Source organism: Mytilus californianus, unplaced genomic scaffold (genome assembly GCF_021869535.1).
Source record: "Mytilus californianus isolate M0D057914Y unplaced genomic scaffold, xbMytCali1.0.p SCAF_5, whole genome shotgun sequence".
In the NCBI taxonomy this organism is placed as follows: Eukaryota; Metazoa; Mollusca; class Bivalvia; order Mytilida; family Mytilidae; genus Mytilus; species Mytilus californianus.
In genome coordinates, this window is record NW_026262701.1 from 38,260,951 (window position 1) to 38,288,773 (window position 27,823).

The following is a 27,823-nucleotide window of genomic DNA, read 5'->3' on the forward strand; positions in this document are numbered from 1 at the left end:
AATGTCGAAAGAATTCGTTTAGGGCATTTCTGATGTTTAGATAACTCCCAAAGTATTCCGAAAAGCAACAGGGCTTCCCCTCCTTTCTTTTTGCTTGTTGAATGTAAATTTTGTACTTTAAACTGATAACAAAGTCCTACTTATTAACCTATACAGAATGTTAAGCAGGTTATCTAGACAGTTTGCAGTAAGGATGTCAACTACAGCTGCCAGAGCACAGAAACTAAAGGGAAAAGTGGCCATAGTCACAGCGTCCACAGAAGGGTAAACATTTCTATAAATTTTTGGCACAGATTTTAGGTAAACGGACAGAAAGTCACAGGACATAAAGTCACAAATTTGATAGGACAAAACGACACATATAATTTGTTGACAATTGTTTGAATATATAAGAGAAAGATCTTGAAATATTTTCTTTTTATAATTTATTACATATATTCATTTTTAAGTTTAGGAAATTGTTCATAAGCCTTGATAAATGAAAAATTATTAAATTTTAATTACGCAAAGGATATATTTCTTGGCACATTATGAAGCCATTTAAGTACCAAGCCACTTTGACATTTTGTTTTCATAACAATTATTTGATCATTATTGATATTTATTGAAGAAATGTTAATTACAAAGTTGCTTCGTATATAATAGTTCAAGAAAAAACAAAACTTTTTTTAAATTTTAAATTAGTGTTTTCTTGTTTAAAGAAAAATAATCTCAAAACTGAATTGTGACTTTTTGTCCTGCGACTTTTTGTCCGTGAATTTTTGTGACTTTTTGTCCTGTGACTTTCTGTCCTACATTCAGATTTTAGACTGTGCATAAGCCGGTCCTTGAAAGCATACCTGTCAATTGACTCATATGTCCAACCCGAAAACATCTATCAATTAAGAACCCATGTGATAGGTTTACTCTTAATCTTGTGCTGTTTCTCTTAGTTCTTATGAGGGTAGGAATGCCCTTTACCATCGGGTGTCAAACGGTCATTTTCGACTACCGTTAGCGTCAAATTGGTTAAAATTTTACCGTGATTCCTCAAAATATCCTTATAGTGATTCTTCAAAGGTCTCAAATAATTATCGCTACCGTTGTTTTTGGAAAAAATTTAACTTGATTCGTCAAAATCTGTTGACTTTTTTTATCGTCTTAAAGATTGTGTACATGTTATCGTCATGCACCAAAAATTACCGTTAACATCATTTGGCGGGATTTTTTACCGTTATTCCTATTGAAGGTACACCCATTAGACCCTCTCTTACATTGTCTTATGGTGATTAAGGTTGATGACCCCTTCTGTAGGCCTGTGTACTACAATGTACTATGAAATTTTGAAAGTGCAACAATATCAAATAAGTAAAATTACAGAATAAAAGTGATGTGCCATTTTGTACATATCCCAAATGGAAACAACTTTCAAAGCAATACTGTTTCTTGTGCTGAGTCAATTAAGTTGAGCACAGTTCTCTACAAGGTGTACCTGCATAAGTCCATTTTTAGTCCCCTACCGACAAAGTCAAAGGGGACTTTAGGTTTGCACTCCGTCCGTCTGTCTGTCTGTCTGTCCTGTCAGTCCAGCAAATCAGTTTTCCACACTTTTTTTCTTCATGCTTGAAGATATTGATTTGATATTTGGTATATTGTTTTATCATAACAAGTTACAGATCAAGTTCGAATTTTGTTCCGGTCTGATAATTTTGTGCAGAGTTATAGTCCTTGGACTTAAAAAATTCACTCAAATATTCAGTTTTCCGCACTTTTTTTCGTCATTCTTGAAGATATTGATTTAATAATTGGTACATTGTTTAACATGACAAGTTACAGATCAAGTTCAAATTTGTTCCGGTCTGATGATTTTTTGCAGAGTTATGGTCCTTGGACTTAGAAAATTCACTCAAATAATCATTTTTCATGCACTTTTTTTTGTCATGGTTGAAGATATTGATTTGATAATTGGTATATAGTTTTATCATGACAAGTTACAGACCAAGTTTGAATTTCGTTTCGGTTTGATGATTTTTGGCAGAGTTATGGTCCTTGGACTTAGAAAATTCACTTAAATTATCAGTTTTCCGCACTTTTTCCGTCATGCTTGAAGATATTGACTTGATATTTGTTGTATAGTTTACACCATGACAAGTTATATATAAAGTTAGCATTTTGTTCCAGTACAATTAATTTTTAGCCAGTAGGGGACTTAATTGTATTGCCATGCAATACTCTCAGAATGCTTGTTATACTTGCTTTAATCAATATCTTTGTTTATATACTTGTTTTAGGGAAATCATTGCTAGTGTAACGTGTAACCAGGCGTTTATATCCCAAACGTCCGTTCCAGTAATTTCTTGGATCCAAGTTGTCCACAAACAATACGGCAATACTAAAAACTACAACTATCTATATTATGCATAATGAACTAAAATATACACACTGACTCTTTGCCGATATAAAGTAACAACGGACAAAGTGTCCTCTGAATATCAAGGCTCTTCTAGCACTTAACATATCGACGTACGCTCTGTTGAAGGATGACAGCTCATCGACAGCCAACCGACAGCCTCAAGTGCTGTTTCTCATTCTCTTATATACTCGTGGTCGATACCACTATTTCCTTGATAGGGATGTTCTCTATATATTACCCTTACGGAGCATAGAGAGTCCCTTACGGTCACCCCTATAACTTTCGACCCGGCCACTAATTTTCCCGCCAAACGTTTAAATCGACACAACGCTTCCTTCTGCGTGAAACATGTATTGATACAACAAGGTTCTTCTTGTTTGTAACCATAACGACCAATAAACATTACATAACCCACGCCTCAATCTACATGCGTCCCGCATGATATAAACAATTACAATTACAAAACAAAATTCATCCATAAACATATGTACACAATATTGACTTTATTCAATTTCACAATCAGCCATCCAGGCTGGTCTCTTACTCTTATGACGACCATTTTCCTCCTCTAATCTCACTGAGGCATGATTCTTTTTCATTTGGTGGTTTCTCCTAGTACACTTATTGCAACTAGCAACATATGCCCTAACGTCAGATTGCAAACCAGGCCAATAGTAAGACTGGCGTATTTTCTATCGAGTTTTATGAATACCTATGTGACCAGCATACTTTGTGTCATGACAGTATTCTAATACTTGTTTGCGCTCAGACATTGGAATTACCGCTTGTAATTTTGCAACGTTCAGTTCTAGGTCATTGAAGCGTCTAACTACTATATTCTCTTGGAGCTCTAAACTATCAAACTGACTCCATAATGACCTTATAAAGAATCCCTTACCTGATACCTCATTGTATTGTGGCCTATGACCCTCTGTCAGCCACCGCTTAACAAGTTTAAGGTCCGAGTCATTTGATCGTAGTTCCATTAGAGTCAATTCTTTGCCATTGTCAGGCATCTGACTGGTTACGATTTTGACATGGCTATGTTCCCTCTTAGAACAATCACTGCTCATGTTTGACTGACTGTCTGATGTTAACCGACGTGGTTTGCCTGGAGCACTACTTAATGCATCAGCATTTCTACGTCGGGTACCTTGAAAAATTAGAGGAACCCTAAAGTTATCGATGTGTAATAAGTTAGCTGACACGTCAATCAAACACTTATTTTTCTTCATAAAGTCTAAACCTAGAATACCATCTACTTGTAGATCAGTTACAACGGCCTCTGAAGTAAACTTCTCTTTACCAAAATCCATTTTAAAACTACCTTTACCTCGAAGGCTTAGATATTTGTCACAGACGGACTTAATCTGTGACCTAGTTTTACTCAGATGTGGCCTATACAAGTCAGGAATTAAATCATACACTCTTGTAGAGACTAAAGTTAGTGTAGCTCCAGTATCAACCACAAACTTGACTGGTACATCTTGAATGCTCAACTCAACAAACATTCCTGCATCCTCTGATGCTGAAACAACAACAGCGCCTTTATCATTGTTTGAAGACTTAACTTCAGACTTCAGTGTATTAACCGATCCGTTCGTATATGTTCCGTTGTTATCTGTTCCCCGAGTACTTTGTATCTTAATTCTATTGGGACAATTTCTTGCAAAGTGTCCTATTTCTCCACAACTAAAACAGGGACCACACCTTTTTCCTTTACTTTGTGCGCTATTTATCTTCCCCCTTGGTAAATCTTTAATCTCTTTTGTTAAGGACAGTAAATTATTTTCAATCGTCTGCATCCACGTCGTCATTTGTTCCATTATTATAGATACAGCCATATCAAGACTATTAGGTGTGTCTGTCCGTTCGTCACTAGTAGTCTGTCGTAAATGACCCATACTTTTCAGTGTTTTGCTCTCAGCCGTGTTATAAGCTTCAAGCTCAACTGCCAACCGTATAGCATCATTGAGAACTTTTGGACGAGACTGTTTAATTCTCAGTCTCATTTCGGAGTCTACTAACGCATCTATAAATTGTTCTTTGGCGAGCGTGTCCCTTAATTCTAACGGAGCAGTCGGGTAGGCCAGATTAGAAAGTCTTCGTACTGACTGACCTAACCCCGGCAAAGTCTCGCTTGCTTTTTGTCGACATTCCTTGAATTTAACACGATAGAGTTCCGTTTGACCAGATGGATCAAAGCGTTCCTCTAGTGCGTTTACTAGGTCTGAAAATATGTGTCTCTTTTCCTTTGGTAAATCACCAAGGACTGATTGAGCCTGTCCAATCAGTGACACGGCCAAGTACAAACCTTTCTGGTGTTCAGACCACATATTAACTAGGGTACACATCTCAAAGTGTGCTAAGTAATCCATCCAAGAAGTACTGCCATCATATTTTGATGGTTTGATTTTAACATCATTCGAACCAGAGCAAACAGTATGAGCAGTACTTTGATTTTTTGTTAAATACTGTTTATCTTGCCCCATGGATTTTCTATTACTCATGTGAGGATTTGATATAAAATCCTCATCTGGCAAAGGCAGTGTATCTCCCACGGCCAATCCACTATGTGCTGATAGAGACGGCCCTGTCGTCACTACGCCTGAATCATGATCTTTATTTGCAATAACCTTTGTACGTACACCCTGATCTTTAGATGTAGAAGATATTAAACATTGTCCATGTTGTATTGTGCTTTTACTAAGCGACTGTATTTGCCTACTAATTTCAGCAATCTGATCGTCAATATTTGACATATTTATTGCTATACAGTATAATCAAAATAAAACAATTTTTATTAAATAATACACTAGTGTTACAACTCAGCCGTGAACTACAACTATGTCTCACGGTTGATATACTTTAATCCTTTAAATAAATACTTATGTCAACTGACAATAAATTAAATAACGATCAATCAATCAAAAAGTGTTCAACAGACAACTTGAATCCCAACCGCTAGCCACCAAATATGTAACGTGTAACCAGGCGTTTATATCCCAAACGTCCGTTCCAGTAATTTCTTGGATCCAAGTTGTCCACAAACAATACGGCAATACTAAAAACTACAACTATCTATATTATGCATAATGAACTAAAATATACACACTGACTCTTTGCCGATATAAAGTAACAACGGACAATTATATATATACAAATATAACACAATAAAACAGCAAGTCCTCAAGATGGGACGGTCTGTCACTAAAAAACAGTATGGCTGGTATAGTCATTCTGTATCAGACAGTGTGTGCTGGTACAGCCTGTCCTCCGAGTTGGACAGTCTGTCACTTCAGGACAGTGCGGGCTGGTACAACTTGTCCTCCGAGTGGGACAGTCTGTCACTACCAGACAGTGCGGGCTGGTACAGCCTGTCCTCCGAGTGGGACAATCTGCTATGTCAATCCTATCAACGTGTACGTCCACTTTGTACCCTTACAAAGTGTCCTCTGAATATCAAGGCTCTTCTAGCACTTAACATATCGACGTACGCTCTATTGAAGGATGACAGCTCATCGACACCCAACCGACAGCCTCAAGTGCCGTTTCTCGTTCTCTTATATACTCGTGGTCGATACCACTATTTCCTTGATAGGGATGTTCTCTATATATTACCCTTACGGAGCATAGAGAGTCCCTTACGGTCACCCCTATAACTTTCGACCCAGCCACTAATTTCCCCGCCAAACGTTTAAATCGACACAACGCTTCCTTCTGCGTGAAACATGTATTGATACAACAAGGTTCTTCTTGTTTGTAACCATAACGAACAATAAACATAACACTAGCACTGCATGCAATAATCCTATATAATCTATTAAGCGTTTAATTGTCAAATATAGGAGTACAAGGGGAAAGGCTGCAAATTTTTTTATAAAATTTCACAAATAGCATTGAAACAACTAAAGGGTACATTATCCTTAAGATTGTGGTTGAGCCTAAAATTAGTCTGATCTATGAAGCTTGTCAATCTGTAACTTTGCTCTTTTTTCTTTATAGTAAGTAAATAACTTTTAATTGAAGTTGGCATATACATGTTTGCACATGGGGCGGTAGGAGGGGATGTTATCCCAAATTCCCTTAAAAATAGAGCATTCTTTCAAAATCCAGAAAAATTCCTGTGAAAATTAGGCACAATACCGTATTTCCTGCAAAAATAAAGGCCTATTCCTGATGTCCTGAAAAAGGCCCTTCTGCCAAACAACAAATTAAACATGTTAAATCAATCGATTAAATCAGTTGAAATCTTGAAGGTGGTCAAATCACTTAAAAATGACAAATCACCAGCTGGTGACTTAGTTTCTAACATAATGATTAAGTTTGGTATGCCAGTATTATTGGGACCCTTATCAAAACTCCCCAACCTTGTATTTATGAAAGGCATCTTCCCGAAAATATGGAATGAAAGTCTCATCATATTAATTCATAAAAAGGGCAACAAATCTGACCCAACCAATTATAGAGGTATTTTGCTCACCTCTATTTAGGAAAATTATTGAACAAAATTATACCAGACTTATAAAATTTATTAACATCATTACTTTGGTATGTGAAAGTCAAATTGGTTTTAGGGAAAAGGCTAGAACCACTGACCATATCTTTTCATTTAAATCAATTGTTGATAAATTCAAGACACAAAAAAAGAAAGTATTAGCAGCATTTATTAATCTATGGAAGGCATTTTATACTGTTGGAGAGCATGGAGAGAAGGTTTATTTTATATTCTACTCCACAACAATCTTCCAAGCAAACTGTTTAATATCATTCATTGATCTACAGAAGGCCTTTTATACTGTTTGGAGAGAAGGTTTATTTTATATTCTACTCACCACAATCTTCCAAGCAAACTGTTTAATGTCATTCATTCCATGTATAATAAAAATTAAAGGAAGAATTAAATTTCAAAATGGCATAGCCATGAATTTATGTAAACTTGTGGAGTAAAACAAGGGGATTTTCTTAGTCCCACATTATTTGATCTTCATATAAACAGTCTTTTTAATGACCTAAACCATGCAAATACTGAACCAATAATGATTGGTGATGTAAAACTAACATCCTTATTATATGCAGATGACATCATTTTATTATCAGAAACTCAAGAAGGGCTACATAATGCACTAAATGATTTAAATAAATGTTGCCCCTTATGGAAAATGATGTATATAAACAAAAATCAAAAATGATAGTATTTAATTCTAATGGGAAATCACACTGTAATTATTTTATATATATTAGAAAATGAATATCTGGAGACCAATAAACCGTACTGCTATCTTGGAATAACAATGAATTATGCAGGCAACTTAAGTCCTTCCAATAAAATTCTGTCAAAAAAGGGCAGAAATGCTTGGTTTAAAATTAAGAAGACAATTTCTTTAGACATGTTAGATAATCCCTGCAATTTACTTGAAAAATTATTTGACACTTTGGTTGTCCATATAACTCTTTACAGAAGTAAAGTTTGGGGTGTAGTTGAAAAGTTTAAAGATTCCGACCCCTTTGAACATCTACATATAAAATTTATAAAATAAATTTTGGGAGTACAGTGCAAAACCACATATGAAGCTTGTGACAAACAGAACTCATCTTAACTTGAAAATTCAACTGTCAGCTATAACATTTCTAAAACATATCATAAACTCGCCACATTCATTGGTCTATAAAATCTATAAAAATGTTGAGAAAACCAGTAAATGGGACAACATTGTAAAAGATTGGATAAATAAATTAGGATTTAGTAATCTAAATTTGGACCCTTATGAAATAAAAAGTTATATAAATAATATCCAACAAAGGATCATTGATCAGGCTCACCTAAACTTGAACTGTTCAATCCAAAAATGTGAAAAGCTAAATGTTTCATATACATGTATAGTTGGGAAACGACCCACTTATACTGATATTCTTAAAACAAAATCTTTCAGATTAGTCCTTAGTAAATTTAGACTCAGTGTTCATTATAGCTATTGAATGGCAGCATTATTGTAACATTGAAAGAAAACAATGCTTATGCCTGTCTTGTGACAGACTCACAGAGAACAAATTGAAAATGAATACCATTTCTTTTCAGACTGTCCATACTATGTCTTTTGAAGGAGGTACTTATATTAAAAAAATAAACACTTATCTAAAATGTATGAAATTGCATTCAGTAATATCACTGAATCATATGTCCATACTGTTGAGCAGCAGCATATATTTTTTAATTCTCATATGAAAGCCACTGTCACCCTCTTTTTTTCACTGCACAGTTGTCTGTTTTATTGTCTATACTTTATAATCATGATAATCATGCCTTAATTATTTATTGTGAATGTGTTAGAGCTAATAAATATTGTCTATTGTCATAATAACTAATCGTAACATTAAAGCTCTGGTGATATCTGATATCTTAGATAAGTTTAACTGACTGTTATAGTTCAGTTTCATGAGATATATTTAAAAGGGTTTGCAATGTAAAGCAAGCATATATATCAAACTTGATTCCTGAGACTCCCCAGTCATTGCTCATGTGGAGAGCAACTTTCTATAAGGGGACCAGGAAATAAATCACTAGAGTCCATAAAAATTCATCCAACAACATGATGTTATTTTCATTTGGGGTTTTGATTTCACAGGTCAAAACAACAATTCCTATTAATGCCATAAAAATATGAAAAAAATAAATAATAGAAAGCATAAAAGTTGCATGTATTGTTACAGAACATATTACTTACTACATAACACTAATAATAAAGAAACTAGAACTTAATTGTCAAGCAATGTTTCACCAGACTTTTGTTTTTTATACAAGTACATGTACCGGTATATCAGTTGTATATGTAACAATATTGTGTACTTTTTTGTTTGTATACACCTCATTTGATGTCTCATGAGTTGTTAACATGATTGAAATAATAATAAATTTCAGAATTGGTTTTGCCATAGCCAGACGTCTTGGAGAAGATGGTGCAAAGGTTGTTGTTAGTAGCAGAAAACAAAAGAATGTTGACAAAGCTGTTGATATATTAAAAAAAGAAAATCTTGATGTGCGTGGAATTGTTTGTCATGTCGGCAAGAAAGAGGATAGAACAAAACTTATACAAAAGGTTAGCAGGGTAGCATACATGTAATATTCCATCTTTGTAGCTTGGATTGACTAAATCAAACTGTCAAGATTTAACAAATATGGTCGACAAAATATTTGCATAAATTTGTTTTACCAGGAGAACATAAAAAAAAATGCTGATAAATTTAATGAGGTAATAGTAATTTGTCTCATTGTCTTTGGTTACTACATCATAATTGAACTAAATTCATATTTGCATTATCAAGTATAAGAATAAAAAATGGGTCAAAGTCTCAAATGGCCGGGTTGCAATATTTGTGACTAATCAATGTAGAAATGTTTACACACAGTAGTTGCAATTACATGAAGGTTGTATATTTTGCTGGAAAATAAGTAAGTTCCCGTCCAGAAAAATTTAGAAAAGATTTGAAACAATTCAGGTGCACAACTTCAACATGTGTACATTTTTTTCTGTCAAGTCTTAGGGATCTTAGTCATGTTGGTTGAAACTGTTGGAGAAATTGAAAACTTGTACCCTTTTTCATAGATTTTTCTAAAAAATTACTAAGTTTCAAAGTCTGGAAAATGAGATAAATTACTCAAACAATTCCATAATAGCAGGGGCACAACTTCAACATATTCATAATCTACCTCTGAAGTTTCAGGGATCTGGGTTGAAAACTAGGAGTTGATTACACAAATTAGGTACTCACTTTTCCGTGGGAGCCTGCCTATCCACCATGACAATACTAAGTCAGTTTTGGACTCTGTCCAACCCAGCCAAAAATTAATCAATCTCTTTTTTGTTTGTCTGGTAAATTGTACAAAGTATATTTTGAAATCTATCAATTATAAATTTGATTGTTTAAATCCTGTTTTTATTGTTACCAGATTTATCTCTGTCCGATGATTTACAAATATCTTAATGGCGAGAGAAAAAATTGTAAAAAAATGTTAAGCTTGAGAGGTGGGTTTCAGACACACTGTGCTCTGATTCTGATATTGAAGCTGGCTTTCAGGAATATTTTCTTTGTTTCAATGTAGTTTCTCCCAGATTATCATTTGTGAGGTGAATTGAGATGATTTTATCTACAAGCTTCATAAACAACCCATAAAACCATACATGTCTTAGTAGTGTTTGTTCCCCAATCTTGGACTCATAATTTTTATTTTAATAAGAACAAAAGGAGATGTGGGACATATGTCATTGAGACAGCAATCCAATGACAAAAATTAAAAAAAACATGAAGATTGAAACATGCAATCGTCAACAATGTGTCTGTATAACATGTATAATAAGACAAGCTCTAAATCATTCTGAGTCAATTCTAATTGTAAAAAAATTAAACAGATACAAAAACAAAGTTCTGATATCAACATTAAATAGAGAATATCATATGGCTTTTTCAATATCACATCCGTATCAACCTGAGACACCAATATAATCCCAAGAGCTCTGCTCGAGGGATTATATTGGTTGAGGGTTGATACGGTGTGTGATATTGAAAAAGCCATATCATATACACTTTATTATATACATATACCTCACGTAGATATTTTTTTATGTGACATGACGTCATACTGATAAGGAGGTTTGAAATGACGTCATACAGATTAGGGATTTGCAATCGATGACGTGACGTCATACAGATTAAAGGTGTGATAAAGCCTTTGAAACCGTGCTGATACAGCACGCTTGCCAATGATTGTATTACACATACAATTTATCTTTATTTACTACTAAGTATATAATGAATTACAAAAAGAAAACAAAAATAAGACTGTTCCACTAAAACATGCATGGGACCCAGGACAAGAACTTTTATATCTTAACTATAGATTGGTTGTAAGAGCAGTGAAAATGTAAGGGACATTCTAAATTTGCTGCATTTGGATGGTTATCTCAATTTGAAAGTGCCTTCCCTGAGTTCCATGATGTTTAAATGGAGCTGCCCTAAGATATATATAATGTATAGTTTTTCATAAGATTTTATACATTAAATAGAAATTGAAACTATTATGGTTGGTTATATTGAAGCAAATAAGTTGAAGGCGGTACAGTGACCTTTAGTTGCTAACTTCTACATCCTTTGGTTACTGGTGGAGAATTTGTCTCATCAGCAATCTTACCACATCTTCTTATTTTTATCACATCTTGATATGCATTGTTTGTGTATGTTTTCAGACAATAGATGAGTATGGTCAGGTATCGATATTTTGTATGTTTTCAGACAATAGATGAGTATGGTATCGATATTTTGTATGTTTTCAGACAATAGATGAGTATGGTGGCATTGATATTTTGTACATTTTCAGACAATAGATGAGTATGGTGGTATTGATATTTTTGTATGTTTTCAGACAATAGATGAGTATGGTGGTATTGATATTTTTGTATGTTTTCAGACAATAGATGAGTATGGTGGTATTGATATTTTGTTATTTCAGACAATAGATGAGTGTGGATGTATTGATATTTTTTTTCAGACAATAGATGAGTATGGTGGCATTGATATTTTGTACATTTTCAGACAATAGATGAGTATGGTGGTATTGATATTTTTGTATGTTTTCAGACAATAGATGAGTATGGTGGTATTGATATTTTGTTATTTCAGACAATAGATGAGTGTGGATGTATTGATATTTTTTTTCAGACAATAGATGAGTATGGTGGTATCGATATTTTGTATGTTTACAGACAATAGATGAGTATGGTGGTATTGATATTTTTGTATGTTTTCAGACAATAGATGAGTATGGTGGTATTGATATTTTGTTATTTCAGACAATAGATGAGTGTGGGTGTATTGATATTTTTTTTCAGACAATATATGAGTATGGTGGTATTGATATTTTGTATGTTTTCAGACAATAGATGAGTATGGAGGTATTGATATTTTGTATGTTTTCAGACAATAGATGAGTGTGGATGTATTGATATTTTGTATGTTTACAGACAATAGATGAGTATGATGGTATTGATATTTTTGTATGTTTTCAGACAATAGATGAGTATGGTGGTATTGATATTTTAGTATCTAACGCAGCAGCCAATCCAACAATGGGTCCTTTAATTGATGTAAGTAATACTGTATTGTCAATTTCTATTGTATTAATTATGCATGAATTTTGGAAATAGAGCAAGTGTAATTGTGTTAATATAAAGCATAATTTCAGATCTCTACTTTCAAATCTATTTCAAAATTGTACATATGGATGAATGGGAAAACAAAGACGTTTTTATTACTCCTACACTTTTTATTTTATTAAATTAGATATTTTTCTACTTAGAAAAGAAACAGAAGAAAATATCAATTGCTGCTGTCAATATGCCTTTGCAGGATGATTGATAAATGTGAATTTCACAATTATAAAAACAAGGCAAAAATTTCTGAATTTACAGTAATCAAAAGCTTTTATGACAATTTTATACATGTCCGAGTGAACTCTGATTTTGATAAAAGGATTTTAGTATATGAGAAGTATGAAAAAAAATATATATCCCTAAACTAGATTAAAAAATGATATACTTTTCATTTGGATTTAACCTCTTTTCACAAATATAGTCAAAAAATAACAATCATAAATTCATTATACATAATTATCAGCTTGTTTTTTTTTATGAAATTCATAAAGTGATAAATTTTTTGGTTGATACATTTGTAATAATGCAGTTTTATGCAGCTGTATTTCAGAAATCTATCTAAAATATATTTATTATAAAACATACATTTATTTTGCAGTGTTCTGAAGATGCCTGGGATAAGGTAGGATGTTTTGTTTTTCAACGCAAAAATCTAAAAAATAAATTATGAACATGAAGTCCTTATGGATATAAATAATAGAAGATTTGAAGGGTTTACATCAATGAGACATCAACCCAATGAAAAAAAATACCAAAAGATGTCTAGAGGTAGCATGTAGTCTTTAATAAAAGACATTGTGACAATACATTGTATGTCAAGCTAATGTAGTAATAATTGACACAAGTCTATAACAAAATGTGAATACATTTTCAAGAAAAATGTTCTTGTTTAAGGTCTCATTACAGCCCCTTTTTTTTTCTTTCTTTCAAGAATTCTTGTAGTTACTGAAAGCAAGCCCAAAGTAGTAAACCTAGTGATAAGAAATTCTGCCGTCCTACACTTAATATCAGTTGCTGTACATCAAAGAAGATTTCATACAGCAAAGTCATAAGCAGTTCAGGAAGACATGATCTTGTGCTACGCCCAAATCAAACTAACATCAACTTCATTTGAACTTTGGTGGATAGTTGTCTCATTGGCAATCATACCACATCTCCTTATTTTTATATAAACTATACAGAAAAACAAAAGAAAACAGAAGATGTTCATGACATTTTATATTTTGTCACAAAGTTATTCAAGATAAACATTGTACAATGTTGTATGTTTTCAAAAAAATTGTTTGGAAATATTAGAATTACTGTTAAAAGCATTGCATTGGAAAAGGTCAAAGAGGTTAAAAAAAGATGAAATTTGGAAACCTGTGTGATGAAAATCCTAAACTTTGTAAAAAATTCAAAACAATATACCTGTTAACAAATAACATTTACCAATGTTGAAGGCTGCATGACTTCTATATATATGTATTTTTATGATAATCTTGTTTTGTTTGGTCACTGTCTAACTCATGTCTTATTGGTGTGTATCTTGACTTTTTTCTTCACAATTTCTCGACAGCAAAGGATCCCAATATCCTGCGTACAGTTTCTCAAATATTCTGTATTTAATTGAATAAAGAAATATATCAATTACGATGCAGAAGGGTTATCTCCACTTGTGTTTTAGTCCGTACAACACTTATTTTATATTGCAGAACATAACAAATCAATTACTGTTGATTCATTTATTTGTGTTGGTACCAAATTTCATGAATTGAGGAAAACTTGTATTTTCGTGGATATTTGATTTTGGGGTTTTGATTAAAGTCTGGCTGCATATCTATAGATTTTCTTTTAACTTTGTTGAACATTCAAATTCATGTTTTACCTATACCCACAAATTTCACTAAAATTGGTTTCCCGCGAACAATAATTAATCCACAATATAATGATTTTTTTTTACCTGACAAAATGTTAACATTGTAAATTTTTTTTATATTTCAGCTTTTTGATACTAATGTTAAAGCCACATTTATGCTGTGTAAAGAAATTGTACCTCACATAGAAAAAAGAGGGTATGTCAGTTTTCTTAGGAAATTCATTCTCTTTGGTGAATATCTCACCTGATGAAATGGCCAATGTGAGCTATTTTGTCTATCCATAAATGTTTTCTGTAGTGTCCAAATGTTCAATTTGAATGAAATTAACCTGATACATCCTTATAATATTTCTAAACCTTACCTTTCTTATTATTCAGCTTACTTGGCAAACAACCTTCATTACTATCTAAAGAACATAAGAATAATTACCTGTATAAGACCTTTTTTACTGTAGTTACAGAGGATATTAATCATAAATTCTCAGTTATCTTCTTTTAGAATTTTATTTTATATGCATTTACCAATCAAGGTTGCCAACACTACTTTTTGTTAGTGACGGCAAATTTCTAAGAATTTTTTACCTAGATAATACTTTTCAAGTTTAAAATTTTCCCACAAAACAAGTAATGGATATATCAATCATGTAGGAATCAAGCTGTGAAGAACTGTATTTGGTAAAAATGCAATCAATATATGCCTCTCACTATCAGTTGGAACGATGAGATAAAATAAAATTGGTCACTTTTAAAAGGGTTGTTCTGTCCAAAATTTGACAGAGTTTAGGCAGTGCTGAAATTTGGTACAATTGTGGTCATTTACACTGAACAACTTACCGGTACATGTATATGCTGTTAGTACAGAATTTCTAATTAAAACTGCCATTTTAGTGACATTTGTACACATACTGTGACATAGTATTATACATTCATTAAATGTATTGATTTTTTTTTCAGTGGTGGTTCTATTGTGATAGTATCATCTATTGCTGGATATATTTCAAGTGAGGTGAGAACTTTGCTATCTTTAATAGAACTACTGTTCTTTGATGATATTTTATGGTGACTTGAAGGCAATAAATATAAATATCGTCTCTATGGTGTAGGTTCCAATGATCTTTTAGTAGACAAATACCAAGATTTCTTTTGTGGAAGAAATATACAAGGAGAGATTAGAATCCAGAGATTAGCAAATTTTCCAATCTAATACAGGTTGATTGAATATTCAACAGACCACAAGTTACACTGAGGGAGACGGATTTATTTAAGTTCTTCCTGTTTCCGAATTCCTGTATTTCTATTGTATAATTGTAATTTGTGCACTTTTGAGAAATGAAATATTGTTTAAACTAAGTTATACTGAATACAATAAAATTTTATTTCATTATAGCATTAAATTATTATGATGATTTCAGAAATTTAGCATTTTATTCATGATAAATTGGTATTCTTACCAAGTTATGGTACAATAACTCAAAATTGATCAAAATACTGGTAACTACCTTTAACATTGACAATTTTGTATTGATTATTGGACAGGTTTGAAAATCAATACTGACTATTTAAAAGTTTGTTACATATTTTTATTGAAAATCGACAATGTACATTTTTATGTACTTATACATCTTCGGATTTCAAATGTTTGGCTTTGAGCATTCCTGATGAAGGTAAATCCAGAAAAGCGCTTCAGACGCAAGAAATTATTAAACGTGTTATTTTCAATTTTTTACATCTCTGGGTTGATACCTCTGCTGGTGGACTATCAGTCCCCGAGGGTATCATCAGCTCAGTAATCAGTACCTCGGTACTGACATGATTTAACAAACTTTACTAAAATTGTCCGTTTATAAATTTTGAAATTATTAAGAAACTAAGGTTTCAACTCCCTCAGGCAAAGTTGGCTTTAGATGAATTTGGCTATTTATTTTAGGTATTTTTGACATATAGCTCTTCAACGGTTTCGGTACTTATACATCTTCGGATTTCAAATGTTTGGCTTTGAGCGTTCCTGATGAAGGTAAATCCAGAAAAGCACTTCGGACGCAAGAAATTATTAAACGTGTTGTTTTCAATTTTTTATGCTCTTTTACAAATGGAAAAATTGCTGAAATATTCGTTTCTGTTCTCTAACTTTAGTTTGCCTCAACCAAAAGTTATGAAACGTATGCACAATGCTAATTACCACAAAACACAGATCAAGTTCGAATTTTGGTGGTGTGACTTGAACTGTTCTAGAGTTATGCCCCTTTACAAATGGAGAAATTGCTGAATTTTTCGTTTCCCTTCTCTAACTTAAGTTTGCCTCAACTAAATGTTATGAAACTTATAAACAATGCTTATTACCACAAAACTCAGATCAAGTACAAATTTGGGTAGCGTCACTTTTGCCCTTCTTGAGTTATGTCCCTTTATAACATTATATGCAAGCGGGGGCATCATCTGTGTCCCATGGACACATTCCCCATTTATTGTAAGTTTTATTTCAACAACATTGATCTTTAGACTTTAGTCAAAGGTTAACATCAGCATTATCTGGGATGAAATCAAAAATCAGCATCAGTTGAGTTTTTGTTCTGGAGTTATTCCCCTTGGAAATGTAACCTATATGCAAAATCTCTCATGCATACATTTCTTGTCACATTTTTATGCCCCCGCCGAAGCGGAGGGGGCATTAAGTTTTACCCTTGTCCGTCTGTCTGTACATCCCAAAATTGGTTTCCGTTCTGTAACTTAAGTTTGCCTCAACCAAATGTTATCAAACTTATACACAATGCTTATTACCACAAAACACAGATCTAGTTTGAATTTTGGTGGCATCACTTTAACCGTTCTAGAGTTATGCCCCTTTATAAATGGAAAAATTGCTAATTTTCTCTTTTTTTTCTATAAATGTCAATGATGTCAGTATTCAAGTAATTTTTAGAATTGGAGTTATCTTCCTTTGTCCATGATTATAGTTGAATCAACTACAATCAATGTTTTATACAATGCAATGTTTAATTTTGCCTTCCACTGATAAAACACAGATCAAGTTGAATTTGGATAGTGTCACTTTAACCATTATTGAGTTATGCCCCTTTATAAATCGAAAAATTGCAAAATTTTTAGTTTGCATTTTGTAACTTAAGTTTGCCCCAACCAAACATAAAACCTGTACACAATACTTATTACCACAAAACTAATATCAAGTTTAAATTTGGGTAGTGTCACTTTTATTGTTCTTGATTTATGTCCCTTTATAATGTTGTATGCAAGGGGGGGCATCATCTGTGTCCATGGAGACACATTTTCCATTTATTAGTCCCTACCGACGAAGTCGAAGGGGACTTTAGGTTTGCACTCTGTCCGTCTGTCTGTCCACATGTCAGTTCGGCAAATCAGTTTTGCAGACTTTTTTTCTTCGTGCTTGAAGATATTGATTTGATATTTGGTTTATTGTTTTATCATGACAAGTTACAGGTCAAGTTTAATTTTCACGATTTTAGCTTTTCTCTTTGTTCAGTAAAAGCCCTTTCCCTAGAATTAAATTTTTGATGAAATACTTATTAATTAGTAGTTTTCTGTTCAAAGGGAAATAACTCAGTTTTTAAAAGGCAAAATGACATTTTGGATTTTTTCCTTTTTGATAAATTGTTTGAAGAATTTAGTGGTAGGTTTGTTTGTCATTCTTGAAGATATTGATTTGATAATTAGTACATAGTTTTATCATGACAAGTTACAGATCAAGTTGGAATTTTGTTCCGGTCTGATGATTTTGTGCAGAGTTATGGTCTTTGGACATAGAAAATTCACTTAAATAATTAGTTTTCAACAGTTTTTTTCGTCATGCTTGAAGATTTTGACTTGATATTTTTATGTAGTTTACACCATGACAAGTTATAGATCAAGTTAGAATTTCGTTCCATTTCAATGAATTTTTAACCGGAAGGGAGCTATGTATTGCCATGCAATACTCACAGAATGCTTGTTTTTATTATTTTTTACATTAAAGATTTAAATCAAAGTGAAATAGCTTGTGATGAGTTTAGTTTCCCTTTAAAGTGGCATAATTGACCTCCCTTTTAAGAGAATTATCTTCAGGGAAATTTCCAAACAACATTTGGACAGTTAAAACCTATATGAAACTGCATTCATGGACTAAGTATGGAAATTTTAAATGAAAATCAATGGTTTGATATTTTAGTTTTAAAAAATCACAAAAAATTGCTACAGACATAATAATTGATTTTAATACTTTGTACCAAATCAAAATATAAGTAAGCTTTTAAAGCAGTTATAAATTTATAATACACTTGTTTGAAATTTAGGGGTATCATGCAGTTATACTGCTTAAATTCTTGATTAATGTAGAATTTGTTACTGTCTTTCTTTTAAAAGATTAAATTAGTTAGTTAAGAATATTTATAATTTTTGTCACAAATTTCAGAGTGCAACAAAGGTAAATATAATTGCTAATGGAAATATAACTTCCTTGTTTTATACATACCCAGTTAATGGTTACAGCTGCCAATAGCAAACAACATCTCATTCTGATAACACAAACCCGAAATATTTTGATAATTTAAATCATAAACACTTTAATTAAATAAACAACAAAAATTAAAATCAACTTAAAAGTGTTTTTGAGCAAATCCGTGTATCTGGAGGCCTTGATAATCCATTCCGACCTAAAATGAGATGAAAAAACATACAAATTGAGGCTTGAACTGGAAAAAAATCGATTTCTACCACCAATGGCCTTAACACTTACCATGCTGAATTGTTTTCTGAAAAAGTCTAATTTTCGTTTATTTGCAAAAATATGCAAATTATATGCAAATGAGCTTTACCCTGCTGCTGAAGCATATTGATTTCTTTAAATCTAAGGTAGGGGATCACGGGGCGGGGTGGTTGGGGTGAGGGGGTGAGGAGGTGGGGGTGGGTAGGCGGGAATTTGCCCCAAAGTTGGTCATCAGGTGCAAAAAGCGTCATTTTTGACGATTTTTCGTCCTATTACTTGACCCCAAAGACCGAGGGATGCTGATATAGGTATCCATCTGTAGTCTGCATGTACAGTGGACCCCAGTAAACACATTAAAACAGTGAAACTGATCTGGGAACACCAGTCTAAAGAAGGTCATTTGGACAAAAAATACGGAATTTCACGATTTTTTCCGATTTTGGACTTCAGCTGGACCTGAAACTGGAAGTAGTCGTTTCCTCTGCGTATTTCAAAAATAATTATGATCAGTAGATATATGTCTGCGGGTTTACACTATTTTTGAAAGTTTTAGGCCTCTGAACTTCCTGTGTAAGACACAGAAGGGAAGCCAACCCCTCCAGAAAAACCAGTTTTATCCAATTTCAATTTTCCAAGTTCGTATTTGAGCTCAAAATGCTCCTTAAACATGAGAAACATGACAATAGATAGCCTCAGGTTGAGGGAACATGCATCCATTTCGAAATAAGTATCATAAAGTTGACCTCTAAAAGCATGGAGAGCTTTAGAGCCAAATAACGGTGGTCTGGGTCATCCCGTCATATGACGGGCTCAGCATGGTAAGGGCAGAGACATATATATACACATGTGTATATATGTCTCTGGTAAGGGTTAATATACATGAAAAGTAAGGGGACGACCATTTGATATTCTGGGGGGGGCCAGGAGGATTTTGAAAATAAATAACTCAGCCTTGATAATCACAAAAATAAATGGTTTGTTCTGTGGTAGTTTGAAAATAAATTACCTGACTTGCAATGTATTGAAAATAAATAACTCAGCAGGTCTAATAGAAAGTATGAGATGGCACCAGATTCTTCATAAATTCATCTTTTTTCCAAAAAAAAATTCGGGAAACACTTCCCATATCTTTTAATAATAAAAGTATAAATATTATTTAAATATACTTGAAATGTCAGAAAATTGGTTTCATTTAACTTTAGGTTAATTGTCTCAGGAACACTTACCTCACTTTTATTAAATCAGGGCCATAACCACATTGAGACAAATGCCTCATGTAGGAAATTTCAAAACCAAATGCTTGTCTCCATATCAAATTGTGTTCACCGTGAGTGCCTTTCAAGAAGCAAGTTCTGTTCTCCCTCAGACGAAGCCCCTGATTTTTTGGGATCAATGTTTCTTATTTATTTGTCTTTTGTTCATTGATTGCCCTTCTGTATTCTGTTAGTGTTGCATTCATTTTGTAATTTAGTAATTTTATTATTAACTTGATCATGAGTTTAAAAAAACACAGCAGCCACAGACTTAACTATGTGAATTACATTTTTGCTTTATCATGCATATTTGTCTTTTGATGTTGTTCCTAGAAACTTTTAAAAGTCTTACACTGAATCTATAATGTGATTTTGCTTTGAGACCAAAATATTGTCATAAAATTATTAAAACAGAACTTGCATTTTCAGTTTAAGAAAGGGTCTGGGGAACACCCAGAAGGCATGATTTTGCATCATTTGTTCTATAGCTTCTTGGGCCTTCAGCGGTTCAAAAACCCTTCAAAAAAAATTTTGCCTCGCTCCGCTCGGCCAAACATGTTTCCCAATACTTTTAAAAGAGCCTTAGTTACAACCAAACTTTAATACTGGGTATGTATGCAATACATGTATATGCATTGGGGAATATAGAAGAGTCATTTCTGCAGAGGATAATAATTAATTCTGATTAAATGGTACATAATGACTTGACTATACATGAATTATTTATAATAAACAAATAATTTAAAAATTGTATGTTTTCGAATATTATAAATATAGTTGTGAAAATAAATAATCAGTCCCTTGCTTTAATGAAAATGAAAAATCTTGCTTCAATAGTGCAGAAAATAGATAATCTGTCCTCTTAGTTTACAAAAATAAATAACCGATCCAAAACAAATCCTCCTGGCCCCCCCCAGAATATCAAATGGTCGTCCCCTAAGTTGTTTTTTTATGTCATACTCAGTTTCATGAAATGTTCGTCATGCATATATGTTTACTGAAGCTTGTGGAAATCCTTCTGTATGTTAAGTCATCCTCACCAAGTACATTAAACCAGTCTTTGTTTTTATTCTTCCTTACAAAAATTACAAGAAGCATATACTGTCCATATCATCATTTTCTTCCCCCAAACTGATCCTGAATATATATATTTTAATATTGTTTTAAGATTTTAGGTTATATTTTTTACTGGATATAATTGAATCATAAATTAAGGTTACAAAAATATGAAAAGGTAGGGTCTCTGGAGGATCAACTGAATATGCTTACATGTTTTTCCCCTAAGTGTTTTATGACAATATTGTTAACAAAGCTAAAAAGTTTAAGAGTTGTACTTTGGATTTTTCTTTTTGGCTGAATAGACTTACTGACAAAGTTAACAACATAATTGTTGTGGGATATATAAATCGTGCCATTTATTGGGTTTTTTTTTGTTTCACTGATTAACAGTGAATCATTATTTTACACTATATCAAATTAATATCTGGACCTTGCAGCTTCTTTGCTTTACATAATGTATTTAAAAGTTCAGTTGCCTAAATTACTCTTATTTAGAAGTGTCTTTAGTTGCTTCTGAACTGTGCTTTTCTGATTTAATTTTTTTTATTCTTTTCTTTCTTAACTATATCATTATAATAGAAAGTAGGACTGAGTACTGACCACATGTTTGTGTGTTTCAAGAATCTCTTTAATGGTTTGATGGTCCCTTCATGTTTTTACTTTTAAATGGTAGAGCTTTGGTTGGTTTCTGTTAAATTTAATCATAGCTATTTCTAGACCCAATGTGATTTTGAACTTGTTCATTAATGTGGGTGCTTATCTAGCATTGGAAAAGACATTTCTTCCTTATTTTTACATTTGTTGTTTGGTTGCTGTCTGTTTGTATATTTATACTATAAAATCTTTTGTTTGTCTACTTTATTTTTCAAAACAATTACTGAAAGAGCATTAGGTACATGTCATTCTTGAAATAAGTTGTAAGGGGACGACCATTTGATATTCTGGGGGGGGGGGGGGGGGGGGCCAGGAGGATTTTGAAAATAAATAACTCAGCCTTGATAATCACAAAAATAAATGGTTTGTTCTGTGGTAGTTTGAAAATAAATTACCTGACTTGCAATGTATTGAAAATAAATAACTCAGCAGGTCTAATCGAAAGTATGAGATGGCACCAGATTCTTCATAAATTCATCTTTTTTCCAAAAAAAAAAATCGGGAAACACTTCCCATATATATATATATATCTTTTAATAATAAAAGTATAAATATTATTTAAATATACTTGAAATGTCAGAAAATTGGTTTCATTTAACTTGAGGTTAATTGTCTCAGGAACACTTACCTCACTTTTATTAAATCAGGGCCGTAACTACATTGAGACAAATGCCTCATGTAGGAAATTTCAAAACCAAACGCTTGTCTCCATATCAAATTGTGTTCACCGCGAGTGCCTTGCAAGAAGCAAGTTCTGTTCTCCCTCGGACGTAGCCCCTGATTTTTCGGGATCAATGTTTCTTATTTATTTGTCTTTTGTTCATTGATTGCCCTTCTGTATTCTTTTAGTGTTGCATTCATTTTGTAATTTAGTCATTTTATTATTAACTTGATCATGAGTTTAAAAAAACACAGCAGCAACAGACTTAACTATGTGAATTACATTTTTGATTTATCATGCATATTTGTCTTTTGATGTTGTCCCTAAAAACTTAAGTCTTACACTGAATCTATAACGTGATTTTGCTTTGAGACCAAAATATTGTCATAAAATTATTAAAACAGAACTTGCATTTTCAGTTTAAGAAAGGGTCTGGGGAACACCCAGAAGGCATGATTTTGCATCATTTGTTCTATAGTTTCTTGGGCCTTCAGCGTTTCAAAAACCCTTCAAAAAAAATTTTGCCTCGCTCCGCTCGGCCAAACATGTTTGGCAATACTTTTAAAGAGCCTTAGCTACAACTAAACTTTAATAATGTGTATGCAATACATGTATATGCATTGGGGAATATAGAAGATTCATTTCTGCAGAGGATAATAATTAATTCTGATTAAATGGTACATAATGACTTGACTATACATGAATTATTTATAATAAACAAATAATTTAAAAATTGTATGTTTTCGAATATTATGAATATAGTTGTGAAAATAAATAATCAGTCCCTTGCTTTAATGAAAATGAAAAATCTTGCTTCAGTAGTGCAGAAAATAGATAATCTGTCCTCTTAGTTTACAAAAATAAATAACCGATCCAAAACAAATCCTCCTGGCCCCCCCCAGAATATCAAATGGTCGTCCCCTAATATAAAATTTTTTATAATTGTTTACTATATATGTTAAAAACCTGTATTTTATAACAGGCCATTCCAGCTTATGCAGTAACTAAAACAGCATTACTAGGTCTGGTGAAAGGATTAGTAGGTAGCTTGGCACCAAAGAATATTAGAGTCAATGGCATAGCACCAGGTCTAATCGATACTAAATTTAGTGCAGCTGTGAGTATATTCAGTGTTGAAATATATTTGAACATCAATTAAAATGGAAAGAACCTACCAAAGGGTCAACAAACAACCATTAGTTGGAGAAAGTAAGACAATGTCATGCCCAAAATGAAAAAAGACAAATATTTATCTGTAGTCCATAAAACACTACAGAGTAAACAAAAGATTGAGCAACATAAACACCACAAAAAAGGAGGGTTGATATCAGGTGCTCCAGAAGGTTCGACTGTAAACAAAACTATTACCAAGAGATAGAACACAGATATTCAGCAGCACAAATATCTGTGATTACCTATCAAATAGGTATTCCATAATGATTAACCAAAACTGTAAAAATTTCAAAGTGGTGATATTAACTTTACCATTTAGAACATTTGGTTGAATTTTGCTTCCTTGTAAGCTAAGCTGCGGCCTCCTCTCAGGACATATTGGTATACCATAACAACTGAAAGGGTACACACAATTTCTCAATGTACTGGTACTGTTTTAAAAAATGTATCAGAAAAATGGTATGCACAGGTATATGCAGGGGGTTTTGTGATAGCAATGAATAGCTGACTTTTTCCTTGAGTGACCCTCACCCTTTCTTGTCTTGGACAACAATTGTATGAAGTCTGACATGGATACACACAGGCACTTAAATTTTTTTTTCTCAGACACAAAAAATGGCTTACGGGGGATTGATTAATTAAGTATTTCGTTAAATTTAGAAAAAAGACTATTAGAATTGTTGATATGAATTATAGGTCCTGTATGGTATATGTTGATAATACAGCCACACAATGACTTTAAAAACCAAAAGACATCTAGAAGTAAACATACAGTCCTCAACATAAGTGTATCATATGTCATGTATCAAGACATCTAGAAGTCAACATACAGTCCTCAACATAAGTGTATCATATGTCATGTATCAAGACATCTAGAAGTCAACATACAGTCCTCAACATAAGTGTATCATATGTCATGTATCAAGACATCTAGAAGTCAACATACAGTCCTCAACATAAGTGTATCATATGTCATGTATCAAGACATCTAGAAGTCAACATACAGACCTCAACATAAGTGTATCATATGTCATGTATCAAGACATCTAGAAGTCAACATACAGTCCTCAACATAAGTGTATCATATGTCATGTATCAAGACATCTAGAAGTCAACATACAGTCCTCAACATAAGTGTATCATATGTCATGTATCAAGACATCTAGAAGTCAACATACAGTCCTCAACATAAGTGTATCATATGTCATGTATCAAGACATCTAGACGTCAACATGCAGTCCTCAACATAAGTGTATCATATGTCATGTATCATATGTCATGTATCATGTCATGTATCATATGTTAAATTCTTTATTGCCCTGAGTCTAGTAAAGTTGTGAGTAAATTGAATGGACACTCAAAGATTTACAATCATTACTAAATTCCCTAAATAACATGACAAAACATGAATATAAAACAAACAACAAGTAGTGATGAGGTTCCTCACTTGTGACAGGCCAATCAACAGATGAACATGCTATGTCTTGTAGGTAATCTTTCATCATAATCATTACAAGAACACTTTAGAATTAAGCCTGCTTTATTACGAACTGATTTTTCCCGAGTAGGAATTTATTTTAACATGGTGGCAGTCTGTTGGAGTTACTTAATTATCACCAACCGATGCATTTATTTCTTCTCCAAGTTGATTTGTTCTTGCTTTTACTCCTGAATTTTGTTCTTGATTTTACTTCTAAATTTTGTTCTTGCTTTTACTCCTAAATGGACTTTGCTCCGTGGAAAAGCAGTAGCATCATATATTTGACCAGACCAGTGAACAAATTCACAACCTTCTGCATTCAGGGCAAGTAAGCTACCATGTGATAAAACCATTGTGAATAAATCATATATAATAACAATTTTCTCTTTCATTACAGTTGACAGGTAATCCAGAAATGTTAAAGACTGCTTTACCAGCAATTCCTTTACACAGGTAAGTTATGATAATAGTGAATTTTATTGATTAACAAATAATTCTTTCAGGTCATGCTCTCAAGTAAGGAGTCTGTAAGTCAGTGGTTGCTGTATGTCATATTTGTTTTTTGTTTTGTTTATTATTTTGTACATAAATCAGGCCGTTAGTTTTCTTGTTTGAATTGTTTTACATTTGTCATCTCAGGGCCTTTTATAGCTTACTATGCAGTATGGGTTTTACTCATTGTTGAAGGCCGCGTGATGACTAAATAGCTGTTAACTTCTACGTTGTTTCATCTCTGGTGGAGAGTTCTCTTATTGGCAATCATACCACATCATATTTTTATATCTGTTTATTATGTTTGATTTAACATGGTTAAGCATTATATTCTGATATTTGTCAATATATTTATACCTAGCTAAGCCAGCCAGATGTAAAATGTTGACAAATATAATGCTTACACATGTTAAAATGAGTATAGAGCATGACCTGAAAGAATTATTTTGATTCTAATAAGAAAATTCCAAAATATACTAGAAGGACAAGATCTTAAGCAGCCATTTTGATTTGATGAAGCAAAAATACCATTTCATGATTATAAAATGAGCATTTACATGTAATCTTACTTTAATTCCCAGCTGAGCATCACCAACGAAAATGTCTGTTTTGATGTCTGGCGTTGTTCAAAATACAACTGATGTTGCAGTTAAAATTGTGATATCATTGGAATTAGAACATTATAAGGTTTGTTCAAAAAGCGAAAGAAGAGCATCGTAGTAGAATAATTGCCAGTTAATGTGATTGCATATAATTTATATTTCCAAGGGGCATAACTGTTTTAAAAATTAGTGATCGGCACTGATTTTCACACTCGTCCAAGACATTGCTGATATAAACTTATAATATAGGTTTCATAAACATTTGGCAAGAATTAAACACATGAGAGCACTACTGATGCAATTTTCCATAAAATTAATTATTCCAAGGGGCATAACTCTTTTAAAAATAATTGATCGGCACTGATTTTTGAACTTGCCCAAGACATTGCTAATATAAACCTATGACATAAGTATCATAAAAATCTGGCAAGAATTGTACATGTGAGAGTGCTAACAAGACTGGAAGAACAACCAGTATTTCCATGTCTCCCACAATGCGTTGTGCGGGTGACAAAAAAGTTAGTTTCCAATCCATGACATCAAAAGTCAAGGAATGTTGTTTTCCTTTAAAAAGGAAAAAAAAATTAATTTGAAAGTATTTTTATCTATTAACTTTTAAATAATGTTTATTACAGGCCTGGACTGCCAGTGGAGTGTAGTGGAATAGTTTCATTTTTGTCATCAGACGATGCATCCTATATAACTGGAGAAAATATTGTAATATCAGGTGGCATGCCATCACGGTTGTAGATTATGTGAAGTTAGTTACAGTGGAGCAGATGAGATATCCATTCCGTAATTATCTGAATGACCACCCTGTATGGTGCTTAGTATTCAAGGGATATTGTTAACAGTTTGAGTAATTTTGTCAGGTTTTGTGAGTAAAGATTGCATTCATGCCCTCATATTGATGGCTTCATAGTTATAAATGTTCCAGTCTTTATTCCTGTTTTTGAATTAAAAAAAACAAGTGCATTGAACATAACATTCTAATTACTATCCATGAACAGTTCAAGAAATTTATCAATGAAATATATATTAAGTTATTGAAGTAAAAAACTTATGTGTAAGTGTATAACCATAATTGTCAACAAAATCATATAATTGTACATGGTTTGAGAATGTAGTATCTGTTCTGAAAATATCAATGATGTCCTTGTAATGTTGTATTTAAAATTTGAGTTTTCTTCCATTGTCCACAATTTTAGTTGAACCAACTGCCATTTTTGACATAGAAAGAGTATTGCATTCCAATGCTTAATACATTTTAGTTCCCA

The 27,823-nt window shown here is 32.8% G+C and overlaps 2 protein-coding genes across 2 annotated transcripts in view; one reads left to right on the plus strand and one right to left on the minus strand.

Moving 5' to 3' along the window:
* Positions 1-27,823, minus strand: part of LOC127701844 (uncharacterized) — a 347,060-nt gene that overhangs the window by 181,331 nt on the left and 137,906 nt on the right. The gene's annotated exons all lie outside the window — the stretch shown is intronic.
* On the plus strand, positions 61-27,451 carry LOC127701854 (dehydrogenase/reductase SDR family member 4-like). Its single transcript, XM_052205831.1, has 9 exons — positions 61-264; positions 9,312-9,489; positions 12,454-12,531; positions 13,196-13,219; positions 14,581-14,651; positions 15,410-15,461; positions 23,782-23,916; positions 25,850-25,905; positions 27,182-27,451. The coding sequence occupies exons 1-9, from the start codon at positions 158-160 to the stop codon at positions 27,294-27,296; spliced, it is 816 nt and encodes a 271-aa protein (XP_052061791.1). The 5' UTR covers positions 61-157; the 3' UTR covers positions 27,297-27,451.